The 26,582-nt window shown below is 43.0% G+C and overlaps 1 protein-coding gene across 2 annotated transcripts in view; it reads right to left on the minus strand.

Annotated features, from left to right (window-relative positions):
* Positions 1 to 26,368, minus strand: part of gli3 (GLI family zinc finger 3) — a 92,288-nt gene extending 65,920 nt beyond the window's left edge. For both annotated transcript variants that reach the window (XM_079660967.1, XM_079660966.1), the window contains exons 1-2: positions 25,657 to 26,368; positions 9,327 to 9,500 (exon numbers count right to left, since the gene is read on the minus strand). In XM_079660967.1, coding sequence (XP_079517093.1) covers positions 9,327 to 9,459 — 133 coding nt within the window. In that variant the 5' untranslated portion in view covers positions 9,460 to 9,500; positions 25,657 to 26,368. The remainder of the gene's footprint in view (positions 1 to 9,326; positions 9,501 to 25,656) is intronic.
* Between the last annotated feature and the right edge of the window lie 214 nt (positions 26,369 to 26,582).

Consider the following 26,582-nt stretch of genomic DNA (forward strand, 5'->3'; position numbering starts at 1 on the left):
TTTTTCGCAACTGGACTCGGACCAAAAACGTCTTCATGTGATCTTAGGACAGTAAGTTGATATGCTGTGTCTCTGAAACTTATGACAGAAATGTTTTTATTGACTTTCGTAACTTCTTTAAAATGTAAATAGTGATTTATCATTTAACAGCTGCCACCATGCCAACTAAGAGAGACATTTACGAGGGGGAAGGCACACAAAAAGGCTTTATGGTACCTTTCCTTATTATGTTACACGTAATGTACATTATGTAGACTAATAATGCATAGTTTTTTGGGTCTTAAAGTTACATCACACAAAGAAGCTAACATATAGATTATTTACATTCATTTAATATGAATCATCTTTTGTTGAGATACAGAAAGCAAAAGATCAGCTCAATAGTAGGACGTTTCCTTCTTTTATATAAACTCCAACCCTGGTGGCAACCCCACTAGTTGCTTCTTCTTTCCATTCAACAAGAATCCAACTGTGGTAAGGAGGCGTGAGGGGGTGAACAAAACAGAGAGGACGCGGAAAGAACACACCACAATAAATCCTCCTGGCAGGGTCAGGACACCCCCGCTTTGTTCCTCCTGGCGGGAGGGAGGCCACTGATGCCTGCCGACAAATGGACAGAATGGTAGAATAATCAACTACTGTTTCCCCACTTTATGGGTTTATGAGTTTATGGGGCCCTTGGTCTTCCCTGTGCCTCCCTCTCAGAGAGGAGTGAGATCTGACAGGGCCGCAGTGCTGCTGGGATGCCGCAGGGCCGGGCTTTTCCATGTACCCCCCGATCCTCTCACACAGGGCAGGCTGATTCATCTTTGTGAGGCCACTGGTTAGCTCAGAGACTGTTCTCTGACCCGTGTGACCTCTGACTCCAAGGCCATTCTGGCTCTCAGCGTGTCAGTGAAAATGATCTCAGGTTCACCAAAGGAGCCATTGTGATGGTCAGCATGAACTATCACGACGTATTAGAATTATAGATCTATGACTGAGATGTCAAATTGAGATTGCTTGAATGGATTGTAGTCAAACGTAATGGAAATGAAATTGGCATGGGTCAGATTGGATTGGTTTGGCCCATCATCTCTATCTGTAATAATCCCAATGTACTCTTTAAGTTCATTGCCACAATCATAAACAAATATTTAATACACTCCCATGAGTCCATCACAGTTTACAGACTAGATTCCATTTTCAAGTTTGACTTGCAAAAGCATGACCCAAATTGTATCTAGAGGAGTACCTGGAGAGCGCTTTCACCAAGGCCAATTCCATATGAATGTAATATGTATATTCGGATGTGCTAAAAACGTAATGGGCTCTATACTTACACCAAGTTTCATCAAATTTGGGCGAGTAGTTTTTCCTTAATCCTGCTCACAAAGAGACAAACCAAAAAATTGCAAAATATATCCTCCTTGTTAGAAGTAAACATTAGAATTTACTTTGAGGGCTAATGTTCAGGGTCCAAGCCATATGTCTTGCTACATCCACCAGTGGCAAACAAGTTGGAGGATCACTGACCAAAAACACAAAGATACAATTCCACTACAGCTAAATTCTGGAGGCATCTTCACAGCATGCAAAAGTCTTCAGGCGGTGGCTTATATTCATCTTCCAGCAGTGAGGGAGCTGTGGAGCTCCAGCAGACAGATTTGAGCATGCAGAAGTGTGCCAGACTAGGGAGGCCAGGCTGGGCAGGCCTGGGCCGGGCAGCTGAGGTTCTCCTCCGCCCTGAGTAGTAGCGAGGCTAAGCTAATCCTGCTCCTCAGGCCCCTTTGAGGTGGCTCTGCCAAAGCCTGTCCCCCTGCTGCTGTAGGAAATTGCCTTCAGTGCAGAGGTCCATGAAATGGCTATGGCTCAACAGTGAAGGCAAAGCAGATCCACAATGTGCACAGGGCCAGTGTGACTTTACAAACCCAAATCTACAGGTAGATTTTATATTCCATTTGTGTTTCTCTAAAACTCCATGATGTGCAATCGTGAAAATGCTGTGGATAAACAAGTATTTTTTATTTCTGCTTATATAATAGGTTTTTCTATATTTTATGTATTATTTATGTACCATACAGAGGTCTTTTGACACTAAAAGCCAGTTTTCCTATGAGGGGTTGTGTGTCAGGCTCTATAACGCCTCCTCCATTGTGCTGTTTGACCCGTGGGCCAGCCAGAGCTCCCATGAGGTCCCTTATCCCTCCATCAGTCCTCTCTCATTAGCCCCCACAGGCAGAGCCCAGAGTAGGGTAACAGAGAGGGGCCCCTGCTTCCTCCACTGGTCCCCATGAAATACATACAGCACAAATACAGATGACAGAGATCACCTTTAGCAGCAGGGATGCACAAAGTGTTTTCCCTCAAATAACTACTTTTTTCTTCTTCTAAAATATATTTTAAAAAATAAACAGATATATTTCCTGCATTATTTGTAATTTTTAAATCCTGAAGATGAACAAACTAGATAACTTGTATTGTCAGCCAGTGTCTGCGTGTTCCTGTTAATTTTGCTAATCATTTTTGTCTTCAGTTACACAAAATCAAGTGGAATATATTTGTTTTCTAGAGGGAATAAAGAGTGGAAAGCAGAGATGGCAACATGAGAAGGAGGGGGGAGGAGGAGGTGATGAGGCAGGACACAGTGGAGAAACAGTTGATTATGAGTCCCATCAAGTGATCAATGATTTCATTAATAAGACGGATCACGCGGCTGTCATAGCTGTGACACGGGCTGAGGGATGATCCGCTCCCAATGCTCCATTTCCCCCAAGCCTCCCTCCCTTCCTCCCTCCCTCCCTCCCTGTCCTTCTGAAATTGCCTCCCTCTGCCAACGACAGGGGAACGCCAAGGAAAAAAGGGATGGAGCGGGGTGTTGACGGGGGTGGGGGTTTAGTCATGAGGGAGGGAGGGGATGGCGAGGGGCGAGGAGGGAGGAAGAAAAGTGAAAATCCATTTTGAAACCCATTTTCAATTAGGGGTCCACAAGCTGTTATCACAGGTGTCCCAGAATGGGGGCCCGTAAGTGAAAATGTCTCCTATCCGTTTCTGAAATGAAACCTTATCTGGGAGGCACAAAGATGGCGGGGACAGCGTATCTGTAAATTACTTTCCATCCCCGCTGTTAACGGGAACTTTATTTCTGTCAGATGACATTCCCCTCTATTTACTGTTGATCATTTAAATGGCTGCCTAAAAAGAAGGTGCCCTCATCTCCCCTCCTCTCTCTCTTTATCATTCTCCCTTCTCTTCCCATCAGGATTTTTTTTCACAGCACTTCTTTTTCTTTTCTAAACACTTTAGTCACGCTCTCTGTTTGCTTAGGGATTTCTCTCTAACCTACACGAAAGCCTATCATTTGTTGCTCTTTAAGGCTTAACTTGTTTGCCTCGGAGACCCTTGCTCTTGCCCTTTTAAGCATGACCATTAAAAGGTCCCAACACTTCATAACCTGCTTAACAGAGTCTGTGTTGCATTAAAACAGCATTCCCTGACACATTTCTGAACTGTGTGCTGTTGTTCTGCTTCCAATTTTCTCTTCTCATCCTATTGCGTCCCGTTAACTCTCTCTTTCCTGAAATCAGCAGCACTCATATCTTAAAACTTTTTCCCTGTCTTTTCCCCTTTAACCAATCCTTTAGCCCCCACCCTGTTTTGTCTCCTTTTTTTTATTAGGAAATTATCCCATGACGACAGGATTTATTCAGCCAGGGAGCATGGACATCTTTTCTTTTTTTTTTTCTGGGACCCAACAAAAGAATCAGGGGACTTTGTGGTCCACCTGCCTGCCGAATGATGAGGGTGGGAGGGGAGAGCAGCCCCCCGAACCCCTCCTAAAGAGCACCAATCACAGCATTGTTGTGGCACAGTCGGCTCTTTTGAGCTGTCAGTGCAAGAGGAGGGGGCACAAAGATGAATGGCACACAGGATGAAGCCACCATTTAGCCAACCATGTGGGAACGCTCTACTAGGACTCAATAATTACTCTGGGCCTGCTCAACTTAGACAAAACTTAAATACTAGGGCCAAGAGAGGAAGGCAGAGTTGAGGAAGAGAAGTCTGTAGTGGAAGTTTAGGGAAAGTTTTAGAGCGTAATCTGTTTCCAGACAAAAGCGCAGTTTGCTAATCCGAACACCAGCTTCAAATCTGATCAAAACTGAGCCCAATCACATAGGAAAGATTGCTTTGGAAAATAAATATCCACCACTCCACCTGCCATCCCTACTTTTTTCAACTTTTCACAACTTATTATAGCAGCATGCTGTTGCCTGGTGAAGCACAGGGTTTCCTACGTGCTGAGATCAGGGGCCGCTCCTCTGCTTGACTGGGGAAATATTTCGCCCGGGTCTTCCTAAGAAGAACCAGTCACTGGGGTTCCACAGCTGCTCACAATTACCTTTTGTTTGCATGGAGTGGTGGGGCAGGGGCTACGGGGGTTAAAGTTGAAGCGAGTGTAGGGTTACACCTGATAAGAGGTTATGAGTTCTAGGGGCGACATGGGAATGTGCTGTAATTATAACAACACAAAGAATGTGTAAGCTATCGTCTGATTCCAAGAGAGAGATTGGGATCTAAAAGGGACCTTTCTCCGCAGATCAGTATCATCCCTCCCTTCGTCAAGTGAATTATGAGACTACTGTATTCAAGGGAGTGCAACTTTCTCTTCTGACGTGGCTCAGGAGACAAACCTTATGCTGTTCAAACCTGTAATTACCAGCACATTATGAAGAAAAATCCACAATCACAGTGCCAAATTACATCCATGCTTTTTCCACAACAAACTTCTTTTTTTTTCTCGCTGTCCCTTTAATTAATAAAACTGTGCAGGCCATCTGGGAATGAGTAAGAGTGAGAGTTTTCCCAAGACGCTTAAAGATGCATTAACTTACCCACTTCCTGTGATAACTCCCATATGGGGAGCAAGTCACAGCAACTTATTTACCCTTTCCTGCACTGTTTGTCTCCTCTTCACACTTGGGATGATCCCATTTGACGTCAGCATAGTTGAAGGGGGATGGGTTAAACTCCCCTTACCAGCTCCGGATACTAGTGCCAAACTTCCATACCCAAAAACCTCCAAATCCTCTCACTGCTAATGAGCACAGCTGAAGCTTAAGCCGCAGTGATCTCAACTCTGGTTTTGTTATGACTTCAGCTTGATGCTCCGAGGCTTTCTAGCCAAACCAAAAAAAAATATTGCATCTAATATTCCAACATCTGAATGAAAGGCTAAATGGAGGCAGGCTTGATGAACTGTAAGCTCCACACAGCTTTTAATAGCATGTGTTGAAGACATTGCTATGTAAACATGCCAGAGTTTTGCTACCAGCGAGAATTTAATGTGACTCACCACAAGAATAGGGGGAAAGTAAACATAAGTAACATGTGCAAGGGTTCAAGCACGTCTAGATCATTACTCTGTTATGGAGGTAATGTTTTCAGCTTGTCTGCTTATTTGTTTTCTCTGTTTGTCTCTCACCCATTACATTTTGGAGCGGATCCAAATCACAAAGCTAATACATAAACAATGTTTTATTCATTTGGAGTCGGAAAAGTCCGCAAAAATGTGTTTCCAATAGGGAAAATTCATGGCAACACAACTCAAAGTTGGGAAAAATCTCTGAAACAGCTTTAAGTGTGTCTTATAAATGCTGCGAGCAATAAGAAATATTAAAAATCTAAGTGACCATGTTGTTTCCAAGACTTAAAGCAACACAACAAAGTGGGGAAATGAACTAGTAGGTATACTAGAATAGATTTATATTGTGCAATTTTCCAAACTTTGGTTTCTCATACAGCATCTCTGTATAGTATGTGTATTCACTCTCTGTCCTAAACGGCTTGTTGGAGCTCCTGCCCCCCCCCCTCCCTATGAGCCCACTGTGCTCTGATTGGTCAGCTCACCCACTCTGTTCTGATGAGATCACCACCGTTACAGCAGAACATCAGTGATTATGTGTTACAATGGCGTTAGCAACCAGAAAATGACACCAGTAATGACAAACAGATGAGAATGCTGCGTGGGGTCTGGGTGCCGTGTTGGCGGGACGTTGTGAGTGTGAGCTGGGTTCATTTCCTGCTTGCTGCGTGGGGTCTGTGAGACAGCGAGACATCACAAATGGACGCGGGAAGGTGGGGATGCTGAGGGGGCTGCAGCACCCCCATCTGCAGAGCTTCACGGATTGGTCCATTTGGACACGTGGGTATGGGCACGTCACTGTACCCAGGAGGAAAAAGAGAAATCTCCAACGAGGCGTTCTGGGGCAGCATAGACCAGGGGTGGTTCTAGGGGGGGGCCAGGGGAGCCAGTGCCCCCCTAACACTGACCTCTGACCCCCCTGTGGCCCCCCTAACAATGAAAATTGAAAAAAAAGAATAGGCGGAACTAACGTTATTCGTCATCCTAGTCGGACCCATTAGAGCGGTGCACTCAGGACCCATTAGAGCGCTGCACTCACTTTCACTGTCCGTCTGAAGCGCGCGAAAAACAAACACTTTTCATCTCGGATCATCAGAGGCTGTTGCATCCAAGAAAGACTGATTGAAACCTACGTTTCGAGAGACTACCACGATAATTGAAGGTGAGTTAAACTATTGTATCCGTGTAATTGTAGATGTAAAGTAGAGATGTAACTGTTCATTGCCTTTATTTTTATATAAATATGATATGGTGTTAGTGCAAAGATTGTACTATAACTTAAGCTGAAGCTAACAGTAATAACTATAAGATATATCTGAAATAAATAAGTGTACTGAAACAAATACCAATAACTGTATTGCATTGTTGTCTTATGCGCAATTACTTTACTGTCTAGTTCTCTTTTTCGTCCTGCATTTATTGTGCCCCCTCAGAAAATAACTGGCCCCCCAGTGGCCCCCCCAGTCAAATTGGTCTAGAACCGCCACTGGCATAGACAGGTCTTTTCTGTGTTAGAGTCTTACTCGCTACAGGGTGTACTTTGAGGGTTTGTGATTTTGTAGACCGTTTACATGCATAAAAACCTTCATAACACACAAGGGGACGGGTAATAACCGGAAAAGCATGACATGGGACCTTTAAATGACGGATATACCTTTCTATACTGGAAAGTATAATTTATTAACACTGTAAACTTGAAAGTTTTTAACCCGCACCGCCTAGTGGTTAAAGCACGTTATTGAATTTTTTTGTTGAATATGTTATATTTGATGAAACAATTTAAATATTAAGACTAGCCTATATACAAAATAGTGGGGAAGTAGAAGTTCAATGATAGAAATATAGAATAGAAAATATCAAGAAGATACTGTAGTGATCTCTACAATAAAACCGTTTAGTGCAGGGAGTCCAAAGATATTAACAGGAGGATGTGCAAAACAGACAAACTAATAAGGCTTTATTTAAACATTAAAGAATACTTTAAGGTTTTCTTTTGAATAAGAAAAAAACTTTGGGGGTATCTACAGATAAATATTAAGCCTGACAAAGTACTTAACGTCTAATATATTGCATAGTTTATTTTGGCACTTGACAATCACCTTCCCTCAATTTTACTCAGGTGTAACTAAAGCTCGCTTTAAGGGTTATATTTCACATTATTAATCAGAATCTGCAAAGTAACTAAAATAAATGTAGTGGAGTAAAAATACCAGGTTAACCTCTGAATTGTAGTGGAGTAGAATTACAAATTAACAATAAATTGCATGTTGTACATGCTGGTGTAACAAAAACATTTCCCAACTTGGGATCAATAAAGTATATCTTATCTTAAGATGATCGATGGCTACTGCCATATTTCCAAAATGTGCCTCTGAACCTTGACAAGTGCATGTTTCAGACTCATCAATTAACAACAGGAAGGGTCACAGACATAAGACCAGCTGTTAAATAAAGCTATTCTGACCTTAGCTGGCATGTGGGTATATATTAATGCTGCCCATTATGGACAAAAGCAATAGGTTTTAAATGTGATAACACCAATGTGTACACATTTTAATACTGGCAACTTCTAATTATGGGAAATACGAAAACGTCTTTTAAAACTACAATTCCCAGTAGAGACGTGCCATACAACATGTTGCGAAACTCAATTAGCCAGCATGTGTAGTTCTGGGTGGTGGGGCTGGACCCTTTCGAGTCCAGTTTTGGAAAGTCTGCCTTGGTTTCATTCCATTTCAAAGAGCTGTTTGACGCTCGGCGTAACCTTGGCGCACTTCCACTCCAACATCCAATCACAGAGCTTGAGGACTAATCACAGGGTTTGTCAAGCAAAGCGGATGTTGTAGTACCAGACGATAGCTGAGGATTATGGGTAGTTTAGTGTCTTCGGCCATCCTAAACTCCGAAAAAACTATTTGTTTTCTATGAATCAACTGAAGTTTTTTAGTGGATGAGTACTGCAGATATCACTGCAAAATCAGTTGACAGTGAGGGGAATACTTCCGGTTTTATTCTGAAAAAAATACTGTTTTCACCCCATGAGGGTTGACGCCAACTTTACATGGACGCTGCCGTCAATAGAAATTAATAGGGAAAAGACGTAGTATACTGTATACACGTTCTCCTAGCGAGACCTCAAATCATCTTCGTAATATCTATCAAACTATAGATCCTACACATCCACTGGACTTAGATTCTAAAAGTATAATATACACTTCTTGCTAGAAATCTAATCAAAAAGCATTTTAATGGCCAAACTATTCTACAATTTAGGATTTTCCAGAGAGGGTTATTTGTGAATAAACGACCCTCCGGAGCATTTGCAATCAACGAGACATTAGACCATATGCCGCAAATTGTTGTTTCTAACACGACCACTAGAGGTGCTAAACTTTAAAAGGTGACTATAGGTCGTAATAAGCTGCTGAACAATCGACCTATTTGGTCGTTTTTGGAGGAGGACAGGCTGGTTGGTACGTATGGTTACCACACATCTGTCTCTAGTTCACAAATGTTTAGAAAACATCGGAACATGCCTGACAATTAATTACTGCAAGCCATTGTGACTTAAATCAACAATCAGATAAAAATAGACTAAACTTATAATGACATGTTAATACCTACAAGGTATGACGGTGTTGCTGGGTTTTTAAGTTTGGAAAGTGTATTATACAATGTTTATTTTTTTAACTTTTTCAGGTGAAGAAACACCTGAAGATCGCCTGTGAAGTGATAGAATTTCTATGTGCTCAATCCCCTATAATCATCACATTCACTCATGCTTTTTGGCTCCATTACGTTCCCATTACTCAACTGGTAAGCTGATCAATGGTCCAGCCTCTCCAAGAGTGGGTGTATTCCAAAGACCAAAATGATATGTACATTAACCAGAGCGGCTGAGTGTGCAGTTAGAGGTGACACGTACCGTTTGAGGTGGTGCTGGAGGCCACCGCCTTCTCGCTGATGTCATTGCGCGCTGATGAGCCCTTGGTCGCCACAATGGTCTCCACCCTCTTCTTCTTTTCAGCTGCTGAACTGGCCTGGGACTGGGTTTCCATGGCGATTGCTCATTCCTCAGCACCTCATGGAGACGGGATAACTGGTTGGAGAAGAAAATTATGTTAAAGGCAATACATAATCCGTTTTATAAGCAAACCGATTGGTGCATTAAGTTTAAGAATCAAGTTTGTCTTGCTTGACTAAAGTTAAACATTTCAACAAAAGAAACTTCAATAGAGACTTCAACACTGAGGACCTTGTGAGAAAATCTTCAGATCCAGTCCTCTCTTTTCATGATGCCCAAAGCAGACCACGGGTCAATCCACCAGCTCACCCTGATTTATTTTAACTCAAACCTGCTGGGCTCTGATCTGCTTGTCGGGAGTCACATCTCCTCCTCCACTAACCGTGGTTAAATATCCAAATAAACACAATGTCGCTTACCTTATTTTAACTGTGTCACACTAAACTTTTGACTTCCTGTCAGAAAAAAACCTATATAAATATAGAAAGGCAGGACATCCTGACTAGGTTTTATATCTTAGAATATAAGTAAAGGCAGCTTGTGGTTATACTGATAATCCTGCTATAGCAGTCTTTCCAGAGAGAAAGCAGAAACCTTAAGGGGATACCACAGAGAGAGAAACATTCACAATCCTGAAAAAACAAGGCTTGTTTGAAGGCCCTTTTGGGAATATCATGGTGCCGGGCAATTTTTCTTTCAAAGAATAAAGGTGGTTCAAGTTAATACTGTCTGTGGGTTTAGAAGGGGTTCAGCCAACAGTCTAGCAGACATGCTGCTCAGTTCAGCACCTCAGAGGCTGTCTACAAACTCAACTCAATCTAGGTCATGGAGGTCTCTGATTATGGAGACAACACAGTGATACACCGAAACCACTCATTTACACAAAGTACAGGACAGCTTCATTTTGGTGCAATACAAGGCCTTTACTTAGACTCCATAAATCATGCATAATTAGTGGAAATATTTAGTCTGACTAACATTTTCCTTTCCAATAAACACTAGTTAATTACCCAACTGTACTATTTAATTGTCCTCCAGCCTATAAACATGCATGGATACACAGGCCGGCAGTAAAGTAAGCTATAATACAAACAGAGGAGTGCTGCTGAAAGTACAAGAGAAGGGAGGTGGGGGGGGGGGATTTTTTTACCAACTCCCCAAGGAGGGAAAGCGAGGGGGAAGTGGTGAGGGGAGTAAACTTCAGACAAACACTGTGAGCTTTGTTTGTTTTTTTTCCCAACCCCCTAAAAAACCAGAGTCTGTCATCCATTCTGACCCGACAACAACATCTGTAAGCAATTGCTGGCTTACAAAAAAAGAGAAGGGGAAAAAAACACAATGCAATTACTCCCTTACCAATCAAAACAGAATTAAACAAGAGCTCGTCCTCTAATCACTCCCACATGAATACATGTGTAGCCGTCATCCACAACCAAAGACATTTTTGTCCTACTTGCACAGATATCATCTCAAATCACTGCTGCATGTTAGAGGGAATGCTTTCATTTCTTCTCAGTATGAGTTAATCGTCGGAATATGTGCGGCGCATGTACGTCTGCTCATGCAATTGTGAGTTCCTACCACTTTAACAGATCATAGGTGCCACTCATTCACTTTCATCAGCAGAAACTGAAACAAGAGCGTGATCAAACGAAACTTTTTGGTCTCCCTCTTTGAAACTGTCATTACATCACTGTAATGACTGAACTTGAGCAAAAGCAGTCAACGGGGTAAAAAGAACTGGGAGGGAACCTACTTTACCGCCCTTACTGAACAGCTCCCAACATGCTTTGCGTGTAGAGTGATCATACATGTATGTGTGTGTCTTCCTGTCGCCCCCAGGTGAGGTTGAAAGAGCCGAAAGTGCAGTGAATATGAGGGTCAGGATCTGGGTTTGTAGGGGAGGTGAAGAGAAAGGGAGGCATTCCTGTGGTCGGGCAAATACTCACAAGTCCGAGCCACTGAAGCGTGTCCGACCGGTCTTTTGTGTTCCACTAGGCAGGCCACAGTTCCAAAGCAGCAATTAAAAGCAGGACCTTTTCACCCATAATCCCTCTGACCTGTACGCCCTCACCCAATCCTGCAGATGTTCCTGGCTTTCCTTATGCCTTTCACGTTGCTCATTTTTGCCCCTCTCCAACTTCGAAAACACTCTATAACTCTACAAAAACACTTCCTTCAGTCTTCGTTTGTATCAATCAACATCATTTTCCTGTGTTTGTCCTTGAGTAACTAACCCTAGTCTGAATGTCATTTTCTTTAAGCACCTCCACTAAAGAGCCACTAATGTACACAGCAGAGAAATTAGCATCTTTATCAAGAGTACCTGCATGAGTTGTGTGTCACAGAGGCCTGACACAAAAGAATTACAACGAGGTATTGGTTGCTGTTGTGACTCAAAATAAATGTTAATTTCATATTAATGTCTTTCCCATGAAATGGCTGTCCTACACCCAATTAGAGAAGCGAGAAAGAGGGTGTATCTGTATTTGTGCTAAACTGTAATCCTTCCTCACAGAAAGGGAGGCGATTAAACAGGTTTAAAATACCACAATTCAGACTGTTCCCCCAGAAAAAACATTCTTATTTTATAAGCACGTTAAGCAAATCAATTTAACATAAATTATACGCCTTTGTGACAAAGGCACTGAGTTGAAAGTCAACTGCAAATTGTACACATCAAAGTGAAACACTAAAATAAACTTTTGCCTTTGATAGAAAAAAAAATCTGTTTCTTTTTTTCTTTCTTCATGCAAGCTTAAATGACTGCTAACCCTATCAGAAATCACTGCCTTTTGTTATTTAAAGGATCCATCTTCACAAGCTTAATTCTATGAAACTGCTTAAGGTGTACTTCCATCTGCACTGCATTCTGTCATTAGGATCACATTTGCAAATGCATGGCACACTCAGAAACTGAGGGACATTTTTATACAAACTCTTGAAGTGTCTTCTTAGATTTGGCAACCCCCCCTCACAGACGGGGTACTGTATTTGTGTTCATTTCATTAGGGCGACTGTTCAGTGTCGAGGGCCCCCCGAGGGGGGAGACTGGCAGCGCCACAGCATTCATCATCATTACATCAGCGACCACCGAGATCTGCTATCTTAGGCTTATCAACACGGCACAAACGCACCGCAGCGCAGCGAGTTAGAGGGGAGGGGAGAGATGGGAGATGGAGACGATTGAGGGAGATTGTGAGCAAAAGTGGGATAAGAGGGGGAGAAAATGAATGGAGCAAGGGCGGAGCATGTGTGTATGTGTGTTCATGATTGTGTGCATGCATGTGTGTGTGCACCTCTCTGTGCCCCTGCATGCCTGCACATGTTTTCCTGTGTGTACAATGTGTGTTTTTGCACATTTCGCAGCTATGCCAACAACATTAAGGGCTCCTGCACAGCTGGAATAACTAAAACACTGAGGGGCAAAGGGGGAGGAGGAGTCGGAGCCCTATAGCGAGATTAGCTGAATCTAGCAATAAAACAGAATACGCTGGCTCAGGCTGCATGTGTTTGCATTGGATAAGGTCAGTGAGGGGATGAGGCCCCTGAAGGAGACAGTGGAAGTGCTTGCTGGTGGTTGGAGGACCTGTCGTGGGTTCAATATCCCGACTGAGGAGGTGTTCCCGAACTCAATGGCTCTCTGAGGAAACCACATACTTAGGTTTCCATGCTGTGTTTAACGTTGCACTTAGGGCTTGCCCTTGGCCCTGGAAGGCAAAGGGGAAGGGGTGGATTGGGGATTTGGTGGTTGTGGCTCCCATTCACCAGTGAAACTTAACATTGTGCCCAGATGGCACTAAGTATGGCCTACAGCCGACGGGGACCAGCCCCTCAAGTAAGGGCCATTTAGCAGGAATTAGTCACACCCCGCCACACACACATATCAAATCCCTGATATGCAATGCAAACTGGTTTAGCGCTAGGCCTTCTCACCCTTTTGTAAACTGTAACATGTGACTGTGTCATTTACATGTTTCCATGTCATCCTACAATGAGTCCACCTTTTTACTGCTACACTAGGTTTTAAAAACGTATGTTTGATACTTCTTTTGAGATTATTTATTCATGATTTGAATCAGTAAATCATTTTATAAATGCTGCAGGGAAAAATGTAATTCATATTTTATGTTTTTTCTGCATTACAAAATATACCTGTCTTTAATGTATCTTTACACCTAAGGTGCAGCATCTTAATTGCATTCCTTCAGAAAACAATCTGGACTGCTATCACTATGCACTGCTCAATATTTAAATAGGGAAAGCTTGCGAATGAGGGGTGTTTGTATTTTGTCAAGGACAAACAGTGCAACAACACAGCCCATCAGTAGCTTTCAGCGGAGCTAATAAGATTATCCTTGCATGCGTCTTGCTCCCTCAGACCCCTCCACTTGAGATGCTTTGGAGGGCTGGTGAGGGACCCTGTGTGTTGCACAGCAGAATGAGCTGAGTGCATCTTACATTCCTGGGTAACAAACCCAAACGATGTAATCGTAATGCTTACACGATGCTTCTTTTGCGCTCGCTACCCAGTAGATAAGGGGCAAATAAAGCATTCCCAACAATAGAAATCTTGAGCGTTTTCCCCACAGCCCCCTGCTTAATAGATTGTTTATTTATTTTGACTTTGCATTTGTTCGTGAGCCACTTGTGTCAGGGCAAGTGGGGCAGTGAGGAATGAGACAATGGATATTGCAGGCAGCTTTGTTGCACTGGTGGCCCAGTTATGTGGTGTAAGTTTCCCCTGTTCTCCACTTTATTCATGTTTTTCCCATACTAAAACGTAGAGCCTTTGTTTGATCAGACACTTTCCCTGATTTTTGAGAAGAAGGAAAATATGCTTGTGCCGCCATTTACTGGAGCAAACAATGCAACCTATTACTTCAGCAAAATAACATGAAGGTTATAAAAATGCCTTTTTTCTATAAGCTAAAGTTTGTTGGCTTGAACTCACGGAGATTATGATTAGAATGAATACAAATATTGTCCACACTGTATCACTTTTCTTCTACATTTCTTCAGTTTATTACGAAATCAGTTGTTGAAGCAGCCACCATATACTGTAAAGCTAACGTTTCCGCTGGAGTGGCCCCTGCACATGGCACACTGTAAAGCAATAGAGAGTGAGTTCTGTATCCTGTCAGTGGGCCTCTCATCTCCAGTGAAAACAGTCTTGTGTTTGTGGAGGAATTCTTCATACAAGGCTTTAGAAAGCACTCCGCACAATGTCACAACCAGAGTGCCACAACGGCATCCTTCACAGCGAAAGAGTACGTGTTACTGCGTTGTTTGAGAGCACAGTATTGCATGTGTGAGAACAGGGAAGAAGGGACTGTGTTTGAGAGTGTGTGAGCTATACTGCATGGCGCTGTGTATTGGAGTTGGATGCACCAGGTGCTTTCTACGCCTCTCAGTATGCAAGTGCGATCACGGTGTGCAGAACATAAATAAGAGAGGGGACCCTGGGGAGGGGATGAGTGGAAGAAGAGAAATTCCTGTCCTGATGAAAACCTCACACACAACTTCTCCTCACACGTGCACACAGAGAATGATCCAGCAGATGAATGGTCGCGTGTGAGTGTAGTGGCAGAGGGTATGGCTGTGACAGTAGGTCTTCACACTTAGACAAAGTAAAAAAAAGAGTGTTTGATGCAACTTTATAAGAGCAATCCTGAAATGTACAGGTTATGGAGTCATTGTGAAACCGTCCGGCCTAGTACTTAAAGGTCACCTATTATGCAAAATCCATATACATGACATGAAAAAGTCAATACATAAACATGTGTCCCCTCTGTATAAAGAGATTCTGACAGTTTCAGGAAAAATTAATTAGCGTCTTTTTGATCCATTTATATAAAAACCTGTCTGAAAATGAGCTGATCAGATTTTGGCCACTTTGTGATGTCATAATGTTTTTTTGGATTGTTTAACCATTAGCCAATAACCAACCAAGGTAACATCCCCCCACTTTGTCACCTGAATCTCCTCCTAGAGCACCATTGTGTTTTTTTTAACCAAATATCTCTCAGAGGGGCGTGGGGAGGGGCTCCTTATTTTCATCTTAAGTAACAGATGGAGAATCTGCACTTTTGAAACAGGGCTGAAACAGAGGGGATTATGGGATGCTGACAATGATCTGTTTGGTATTTCAGACAAACACTTCAGAGTCATGTCTTGTATGTATCTGAGAGCTATCATTTATTGTTGAAAAAGAGCATAATAGGGGACCTTTAAAGTTACCTTACCTACTCTTGATCTTTCCCTCCTGCTTTCTATCTCCTTTTGCTTCATTCCTTTGTGTCATTGGAATAAGTGTTGGAGCGGAGTGAGTCAGTGCTGTGATTAATGACGGGCCCTGGCGTCTCCGGGGCCGAGCGCTAGCAACAGCCAGGGGGCAGCGCGATAATGCAGAATAATAAAGCCAGCAGACAAACAACCAGGCAACGCAAGGCCTATTAGCTAGCCCCATCAGGACGGCTAAGTGAGAAATTAGCCCTTCCCCAGCTCCGACACAATTCATCAAGTGCTACCCCTGAATCCCCCCTCTAGAAGTCATAATGTTTACTTAAAGACTGGCCTCGATGCCCCAGCAGCGAGCTTTATTGGCTCTTATTAATTCCCGCTCTGGCCCTTGCGGCCATGCCATTTAAAGCGAATTAAAGGGATGAAAATTGGATGAGATGAAGTTGTCTTGGTGTTTGGCTCTTGCATGATAAAGCCGGACCTAAAGAGAGGGAGACTTGGGAGGAGAAAAAAAATAAGAGGGGAGGGCAAACAAATCAGCATGTAAAGGAATGCTGAATGAAGCTGTCCTGAAATGTGCCGCAGTCAGTCAGAGGAATGTGGGAGAGAGGGGGAAAAGGAAGAGAAAAAGGGAGACATGGCATCGCTTTAATGCTAGACTTCCTGTGTGGATGGGAACTGATCCAAAAGGGTAACACTGGGTCACACATTCCACAGATGCAGAAACGAAATTATTATTGCTGTATCTAAGCATTCTCATCTTTCATCAGACCGGTTGAAAAAAATACCGTAAAATAAGGTCACTCTATCAGCACTCCAACCTTATTTCGACATGTCAGTGATGGACAGGATTGAAAGGGGAGGGAGTACACTCGGCAGGAGAACATGCCTTTTAATGAGGTGACTGTTCTGGTCATGTAATAACAGAACAATGAGTCATACTTATGAAAAACGATAATGAAATTGGTCAGTTTTCATCAACTTGGTGAAATAACAAATGATCTTGAGATTCATATCTATATAGGACACTGTTGATTTTTTTTATTGTTTTTGTGCATTTTTTTTTAAAGAAATTCCAAATATTTGCTGGTTCCAGCTTCCAAAAAATGAAATTGTCCAACTTTTCTTCTTTTTCATATCATAGTAAACGGAATATATGAGTTTTTAACTATAAAACAGAAACAACTACACATTAAAAGACATCAATCTGGCTCTGAAAACCTCTCATGGCCACTAATATCTGTTATGTTACACATTAATTGAGGTTAATGGTAAAAATAAATGTCAATAGTTCCAATATTTTGCAGTTAAAAAATGTTGCTCCCTCTTTGTTGTGTCAGTATTGCTTTCATCTGAAACCACAGCACTGAATGGGTTCACTGGCCCTTGTGCAGGCCTGTAAGTGGAGTATAGAAGTTGAGCTGTGTGTGTTGCATGCTTGGCGGCAGAGAGAGTGTGTTCTATAGAGCAGTATGGAGTGTACGGCAGCTGAGGTGTGAGATCAAAGACAGCTGAAGCTCTCAGGGAGTCCCGGAGACTTCTAGCTCTCTGACGGCTCTCCCCATGGCAGCGTCGGGAGACAACTCTCTCCCTTCACTTTCATATCAGCCACAGAGCCCCCCCATCCCTCTGCATCAGCTTGTAGGCTCCACACACACACACACACACACACACACACACACACACAAAGTCTCAGAGGAATTGTCAGTGCTGCAAAAACCTGTACCCCACCTACAGCAACAGTACACACACAGGCTGTTGCTCATCAGAAACACACAGCTGAATATCTTGAATTTTGAAAGGCTGAGTTGGGAGAAACTCATTCTCCCAGTGAGAGGATGTCACGCAACTCAAATACCAAGACGATATCGCACCACACAACACCGGAATGAGATGCCATAAACCTCACAGCGCTGCCAAGTGTTCAACAGAAAACTTCCCGTAAACTCCAAAGAGCACAGTCACAAAATGGCCCCCTGAAAATCCCCTGCATAAAGAGCGAGGAACAAGACTGTCATTAGACAGGCGGCCCCCTCAGGCCCCGCCGACTCTATCGCGAGGAAGCCAAACATCTGGGTGTATTTACGCGTTTCAGCTGTTTGCAACCCCGCCTCGAATAAATCTGGGAGCTGTAACACCATTGCTTAGGACAGCTCCTAAACAAACATGCTCAGCGCTCGCCGGCTCACTCACTCACTCCTCTCCGCACGCTCATGCACCCCGGATAACGCAGGAGAATACATATGTGGAGGAGGAGGAGGAGGAGGCCTTAATTGGAGCGCTTGACGTGTGCCTGGGGTTAATTGGGAAGCATGGAGAGCAGCTGGCTCCACGGTGGAAGTTGAGACAGGGATAATAAGTTCACCCGTTGCAGGAAAGACAGTTAGTGATGAATCAGATCATAGGAACAGTGTATCATCCTCACATCTCCCCCTCCTCCAACCTGCTCTCCTGACAAGCAGAGACAACCTGGCTCCCAGCTACACAATCTGGCACCTATCACGCAGGACTGGGAGTCTTTGGGAAGAGATCACCCGGCGATGGTTCACACACGTTCATTCAGCTAATCACTCACACACACAATCATTCTTACCTCTAGGACACGGAACCTAGTTTATCAGTTCGCCGGTCGATGTATGTAAATCTCTCCAACAATGTGTGTACTAATGGCTTATTACCCCGCGTTAGCTGGTTTGCATTGATCTCTGCGCCAGAGGGAGACGGGGAAACTAGAGCAGTTTGCTGCTTATATGTACCGAGCAGGACTATAATCACATCCCAGCTTGTTTCAATAAAGGCAACATTAGCATAAACCATCTCAAACACACTAAAACCTTCACCCCTGCTCAGTCCGTGCAAGAAAAAAGAGGGAAAAAACTTTCCTGGATTACAGGGTAATCATGGCCATATGGGATGGGTCGGTATAACTTTGCGTGTCTGTATAGATTGTCTCCACAGATTATGACTTTCAAAACATTTTTTTCCAGAGGAGCAAATCTTCAGCCAGTAGATATAGAGAGAATAGAAAGTGCTTCTTGCAGGATACTAATGGCTGCAAAGGGTTTAGATATAACACCAAACTCTTGTGCTGGGAGGGTGGCGGAGGGAGCATTTGGGGGCTGAAGGAAGCCCAGGTAGAGTCATAGGCAGTAATGGGAGGAGACAGCGACTTAGAGCGCCACACAAAAGCCAGGCTTTATAAATAATTCCAAAAGCTAACAGGATCCCTTGTATGTGTGAATCTGTGAAATACATTCACACATGAATGCACACACCCGCAGACCCACACACACCCCGCCACCAGGGGGAATAGGTTATGCACACTCCTCCGCTGGGGCCGCTGTGAGTCTGACCTGCCTGGATTGGTAAAATTGGATGAATATGTTTCTTGCATAGATGATGCAAACTAAAAAAAAAAAGTCCCGAAAAAAAACTAAAGGGTCTATTTGAGCAACACACACATTGACACACACTCCCTCACTCATAATGCAGGGCAGCAAAGCACACCGGAGACCTGTCTTGTAAATCTCTTTGTGAAAGCAGCTTTGGGGGGTAGACAGGGGCTTACACACTGAGCCCTGAGGTAGCGCTACAGACTCCACTCCCTCTAACCCCCCCATGGTCTTTCTCCCTCTCCCACACACATACTCTGCTCTCCTCTTCTCTCTTCCTCACTTTCCGTCTACCCCACATTTCCTCCTACTTTCTTGCCCTTCTCTCACCTTATCCATCGCTCCCTCCCACCCTCTATTCTTTTCCTCTCCCCTCTCTCCTCCCCTCTGTCCCAGCCCGGGCTCTAGAGCGCTGGTCCTTAGCCCTGCAGGCTCCCGTGGTGTTGCGGTGACTAATGTCCTGCCTTTCCTCAGACAATGAGTTTGAGACTGAGCCGGGAAAGTGTTGAGGAGGGAAAAAGACTCCAGCACCTTTTGACAAATGGAACCCTTCGCACAGCCGGGCCCACTGAGGGAGGCTTTACAATGTCGCGCTCCACGCTCCACGTCCTCCGAGGGACGGCTGCAACCCGCAAAGCCGCATCTGGGGGAATATAATGAATTCTTTGGGAAGTCTAACCTGGCTTTCTTCATGAATAAGATATATTTCCAAAGCATGTCGACCCCTCTTAATAAAAACACCAGTCTGGCAGGAATAGCCGAGGCCGTTTTAGGGCCCCATGTACACGTTAATATTTCTGTTTCCCTATACATTTTATACACTTCTCTCTGTCACTGCAAGGCCAGACCTGCATTTTCCCCTGTAAGGTGGAGGAGCCATGATGACAAACTGTCATTAAAAACGGCTGGAGTCCTTCTCTTTCAAGGAACTCAAACTCTTGGATGCTCCCTCCTCTTCCCAACACACCCTACCCCCCATGCAACCCTGAAAGGAACTGGGCTTTGTCTGAGGAGCAAAGGAGAGAGGAATCCCCCCCCACCCCCCCTTCAAGCCTACCTCCCCTTCCCAAACCCTGTTCCTCACTCCCTGCGGAGTATTGTTAAAACACAGCCCCCTCTCTTTCCGCGGCCCGGGCTCTTAAAACAGCGTGCTTTGCATGAGAAAAAACGATTAGTCTTCAAATGCTCCGCTGTCAAAGGAGGGCTCTTTCAGGTTGGGGCAGAAATTTGCTCAGATAGGAGAGTTCCCCCTTTTGTTTTTCTAAGATGAGGCATTATTAGAGCCAGGGTCGGTTAGCATTCATTGCTGAGAAGAACACACTAGAGGGGTTTTATAAGGGATGCCCCCTCCCCTACTTTTTCCAACTTGCCCCAAGTCTGACGGAAATGAAGGAGCAGAGTGGGGGAAGAGGTACTCATCTAAACATGTTTGGAGAGGAGAGAGAATGTCCGGGCCTGGGCTTCTTTCAGGTATTAACCCTGGGATTTACATTTGACATTCAAACAATAGACCCCTCCTTGACCTCTACTCCAGGATGCAGCAATACTCAAAGATAACTGCCACTGAAAGACAACTACGAGCAGCATGGGATTGCAAACACATGGGGTGCACATTGTGAGCATTATAGCATGACAATGCATAACTTAATTAATGGTGTAAAGACAGGAGTTACTCAGTTAAAACTAAATAACCTTTTTTTTGTTTTGCTTAGTTCAAATAATGTTGAGAGAAAAAAAAGTGTGTGAGTAGACAGAGCCTGACTCATGGCTTCACACATCAAGAACCGGGGGTAAGTGACAGATCATTGTTCACAGCAAGCGGCCAGTTCATCTGTCCCCCCATCAACACCCCGGCCCAGAAAGCACAGACCCCCTCACGGATGCCACAACCGACTCCTATCAAAGCTGACACAATGCCACATCTGCAATAACAGCCCCGCCGGCCCCGGGAAACTGTGTCTTTAGGCGTTCAACTTTACACGCAGCCCGCAAACAAATGGGCCCCAAAGCACTTCACCTCTTGCTGCTACACTTCACACTGCAGACTTAAAGACAGTTTTACGGCGGCTACAGCAAACAGAGGAGGGGATGAGCAGCGCCCACATGCAGGCGTGAGCTGTCCTGTTTCTCCTCAAGTGTGTCAGAAAAGAAAACGCAGCCGTTAACTGGCACGCTCTGCATTCTCGCACACAAAACAATAAAATGTACCATGACCTTCACCTGGGCTCATGTTAAGCTGTCAAGTACAATTTGATCGATCGTAAATTCAAATCCCTCAATTCAAATGTGCTGTTTTCCTTTTTCTTTTACCTTACTTTGAGAGGGTATAGTTGACAAGACTAGCTGTCAGGTCCTGCTCGTTTTTCCAACAGGCCAGAGCAACGGAAAACAAAATACTCTCTCAGCCCCTGCAAAGGCAGCTTGAGCTCCCACTCGTTTTTCCTCCCTCTAGACACATTAAAAAAAGTTAAAGCACCCACAAGAGAGGGGAAAAGAAAAAAAGACAAAATAGAAGCTAAACATGTACAGTATGTTTGTGTATAAGAGAAGAAGACATTTTGAATGAGCAGCATGTACATGCATGCAATTGGAGTGCCATGAGGTGTATTAATGTTTTGTCAGTATGCTATTTGCGAAATCCTCAAGTGTATTAAGATTCGTGTGTGTGTGTGTGTATGTGTGTGTGTGTGTGTGTGTGTGTGTGTGTGTGTGTGTGTGTGTGTGTGTGTGTGTGTGTGTGTGTGTGTGTGTGTGTGTGTGTGTGTGTGTGTGTGTGTGTGTGTGTGTGTGTGTGTTTAATATACATATCTAAAATTACAGTGTGATATCTCACACCCTCTTCATAGCCACTTTCCCCACATGGCCTTATCCAAAGACATCACCCGGCTTGAAAGGTGCCTTTAGCAGGCTCCTTGAAGCAGGGAGCGGGGGTCCCGCTCTGGGACAATGATGGTTGAGGTGGAGGGGAGTCGGGGGAGCAGGAACACATAGCATATTAAATCTGCTGGCGGAGCTGGGTCGTCCGCGTGGAGAGCCAGAGAGCCAGATCTGAGGCATGCCCTGAAGGGATGGCTGGGCCTGGGGATTAGGAGGCCAAGGAGAAGCCGCTGCGCGCCCGAAGACCCCTTCTTGTCTCTGCTCGCACGTAAATGCATCCAGACGTTTTGACGCGTCTCAGGTTTGCCATCTCAGCCCAACTTTTCATAGCACTGCTCCACGCCTCGCAAACCACACCAGCAAACACACACACACACACACACACACACACACACACACACACACACACATTTCCACCCGCTCTCATGCAAAGCCTTTTTTTCCCCTCAATCACTACCTCTGTCTGACTTGTCCTCTTCCTTTTCTCACTGTGTCTGTTTCATTTGCTGTCCACATATCAAAGTACCAAATCATCAAAGTGAGAGTTTTCTTTTGGGGGCCATCTACTCAACTGCTCCAGTTACTTGCAAGGGAAGCAACAACTAATCAAATTATACAGGGAATTGCTCCAAACTGGTCAGATGGTTTCACTGTATTTTTAAACGCAATAATTGTGAGTTTTTACACTTCAGAAAAACCTACAAATAAGCAAACACTAAAATAAACTGCAGTCCTCATTATCTTAAGGAAAATCAACTTCCACACATTAACCTCGTTTTAACAAAACATTTGCCACCTCTTTGAGGGCTTCAGTTTGCAGAATTAGCACAACAACAAAGCTCATTAGGGCTTCTGGCATAAAAACCTGATAACAGGTATTCTTCCTGCAGGGTGTAAAAGGCCTGAGGAGAGAACCCGCCTTTAGCTGTGATTGCAAGGCTCCTTAAAAAGAGGAGAGGGCCATACCTCAAAAGCTAATAGCATGTCATCTCCCTGCATTAACATGACAGCCCTTATTCTGCCAGGTCGCCAGGTCACCGGCGTACCGGGCCAGTGTCGCCATGCATAATTCTACTTAAAGAATTGCTTAAAGTTGAGATAAGAGAGCACGCTGCTGCTATCTGACGGACTGACTCCTGCAGAGGGAAACGCTATCCGCCTGTTCTTCCCGCATGGAGCTGAAGTGGCAGAGTGCGGCTATGATACATCTCTGCTGGCTACAGTAAGCGAGTGGCTCCGAGTTGTGCATCTCATTCCAGCAGATTAGCATCTTAAACACTGCTGCATTCATCACTGCTGCTGCATCACAATGAGACAATGTGCTTTTTTAGGGAAAGGTGCACCTGTTTGAGATCAGTTAACCCCTTGGTAGTGTATTTAGATCAAATGTAATAGCACCAAAAACTATTTTTAAGTTTTCTAATATGTTATTTATACATATTAATTATTGAATTGTGTTTTGTGGCTTTTAAATGATTAATATATATCACATCCTTTAAAAAGAATACTGACATAACTGACCGTGAGAACAGAAATTAAACAGTTATGTTCAATGTTTTTTATAACAGTGCAGGAAATTAAATACAAAAATGTCTCAGATTTACCTGTCATCACTACATTTTAATTAATCTAATTTAATTTAAGGCTCATAGAAAATAAATCATATCCTATATATCTTTTATAAAATTACAATCAAATGCCATCCCAATCTTGGCCTCAAATATTATTTATATAAGCAATTATATTGTATATTAAAGCATCACTTTGATGAACAAATTGTTAAGAGGCCACCCAAATCAAATAAAAACAATAGGGGTAAAGCCATGATTGTTAAATCACAATAAAGGTAATTACTTTGAAATGATTCTCATGATATCATTTGAAAATAAAAATATTAAGCCTTACATCTGTGCGAGGCCTGGTCCGTCTCCTTATTCTTTTCCATATCAACTGAGCTGAATCATTGACATGACAGTGATTTATTCCCTAATAAACTGCCTTGTTATTTTGTTATTATAAATAAAAATAGGGGACATATTGAATGACAGTTTATGTGACAGTCCCATTTTTATTTTATAAGACAAATGGAAACAAGACCTGCAAAAAAGCTTGCTCAATGCCAAAGTCCACAGTAAGGATGAATGATGGAGCAACCTCATAAAAATAACTAAATGGAGATTTTTATCTGTGTGAACTTGTGCTGTTAAACATCTTATTTGGTGTGTTCGCTCACTGCTCCGTCTCAAGGCAGCCAGACCTCCGTTAATAATTTGCCAAGTGTCAAAAAAAGGAGGATTTTGAGCAGCACCGCATGGCTGAGCACCTCGGACCCTCGTCGTCTGTGTGAAACCCGAGAGCAGACAAGCAGATAAAATGTGGAACAGCTGGCGAGCACAGGAGGGAAAGTTTCAAACAAATATCCGCACATGTGGAGGGTTGGGGGCTCTCAAATGTTTTGGACCCCCAAAAACCAAGACTGACTTCTGTTAGACATTTCTTCAAACCCTGCACAAATCCATGTGAGACTTTTTTTTAAATGTGTTTTTGTGTGTATTTTGCTGTAATGATAACATGGACACACCTGTTATTGTAATAGCCCCTCTTATAAATGTTTAATTGTGATAAATCCAGTGAATTTTAAACCTTAACAGTCACTTTGCACCATTTCAAATGTTGCTTGGGGCCCCATAAAACTCCCCTCATGGACCCCTGCAGGGCCACAGACTCCCACTGTAATGGGCTTACATTTCTCTGAGCACATGTACATGCCTTCAAACACGCTATGATGTATCCTTACACGTTTTTTTCTTTTTTGAAGATGAAGGAATAACATGATAATACCAAAACTTCCTCATTCAAATCAAATGGCAAGATTTAATTTAACAGATAGTCTTCATATAAATTATTTGGCTGCAGTTTTTCCTTATAAAATATATCTTTATTTTTTGAGCAAATATTCCCTATTTTAAAAAAAAAAAGGCCTACACTGACAAATTACATTTTAAAAATACTATGTAAACCAGTGATGAAGAAACATTTGGGGTTGTACAATTGTTATACAATTAAATATAATTTTTAAAATAAAATAGTATCTGTGAGCATGTGCATGTAAGTGTTCCAATAAGTCAGCACACTCTAAGAGGATAAACCGAATCAATAACAGACACTGAAATATGATCACACATGCACATAAATATGCATGCCTCCTTCCCCCTCCCCCCACGCGCGTTTCTTTAGGCAAAAGTCCAATAAAGTTACATGTCTGCATAAGTTCACTTCAAAACTCCCGTCAGAATTACACGTGCTTTTTCTGTTTAACACATCAAAGATACCCAAAAAAAACAAGTTTCCTATTTCCAACAAACTTTATGCAACTTTAGGCTTGTTTTAAAAAAGCACATCTGTCCGTCGGATACTATGCCATCCGGGCTTTCCAACAACCAACACTTATTTCACAGAGCATAAATCACACACCCAGGCCAAGTGTAAAACAAGTATGTTCTGCTTTTTCTGGGGGGGCGAAGCTTTGATAGCTGTTGTTTTTTAAAAGCTGGTGTTTCTTACCACTTTTTGTTAGTTAATCCACTTCATGTCTACATCTTAACTTGTATGAAATTCCATCTTTTTGAAATGTGAAACCTCTCCTGCTTCAACTCCCAAACTTTAAAAGTAGACAAATAGGCGCAACAATGAGTGAAAAATGTTAAGAGATTACTTACTTTTGGGGGGGTTTCCCCTTGTAATTCTTGACTTTTTTTATCTTCACAGGAAAAAAATTATTGGTCTTCTTTCTTCGGCTTGTTCTGTCGCTAACTTGCAGATGTGCCTTTGGAGTTGCCTGGGACTTTTCTTTACGCTGCAACTCCAACTCCGAAGCGTCGCTGCCAGACTTTTTCCTCTTCTTTCTCCTCCTTCTCACAGTTTGCTGTGTGCAAAAACCGCCCGACTAACACCATCAGCCTTCCGATAATATCTGCCGATAGCAGACCACAGATGTGCGTAAAAACAACATAAGCGTCAGAGAAGCGCATGGAGAGTTGTTATTACATTTAGTGCGCTTTTTCGAGGAGAAGAGAGAGGGCGAAGTGTGGGACTCCAGCTGCTCCTTCGCTCGCTTGACTCCTCCCTTCGGATTGCTTCCTCCTTTCCTCTCTGCCTCCCTCCTTTTTTATTTATTTTCTGTACCCCTTTTCTTTCCTTCTTTTTTCTTTCTTTAAGACAACATTTGTTTTATTGAAATCCTATAGTAATTCCTGTTTTAAAACTTGTGAAAAAAAACACACAAACACAATACTGAGTTTACCAATACCTTTTTCTAATAGGCCATTGGAACACAAATCTATAACTTATACAATTTAAGAAAGGAAACATAATTTCACAATACACTTACTCTAGTTAGAAAGTTCTTTTATTTTCATGTTTTATTTTATTTTTGTCTGTCCATGTGACTTAATTATAAGTGTTTAAATGAGCCCGTAATGGAAAATATCAAGGGAATACCAGGAAGCTGCTTTAAAAATTATTATTTCACCTTTTTAAACTACACTGCAGCTGTATTGTAACAGAAATTAGGGTTGCAAGTCATTTTACCCAAGTTTAAATAGCAGCAGTAACGATGTTGCCCTGTGTACATTCACATACTGTA

Source organism: Notothenia rossii (genome assembly GCF_949606895.1).
Source record: "Notothenia rossii genome assembly, chromosome: 12".
Taxonomy (NCBI): domain Eukaryota; kingdom Metazoa; phylum Chordata; class Actinopteri; order Perciformes; family Nototheniidae; genus Notothenia; species Notothenia rossii.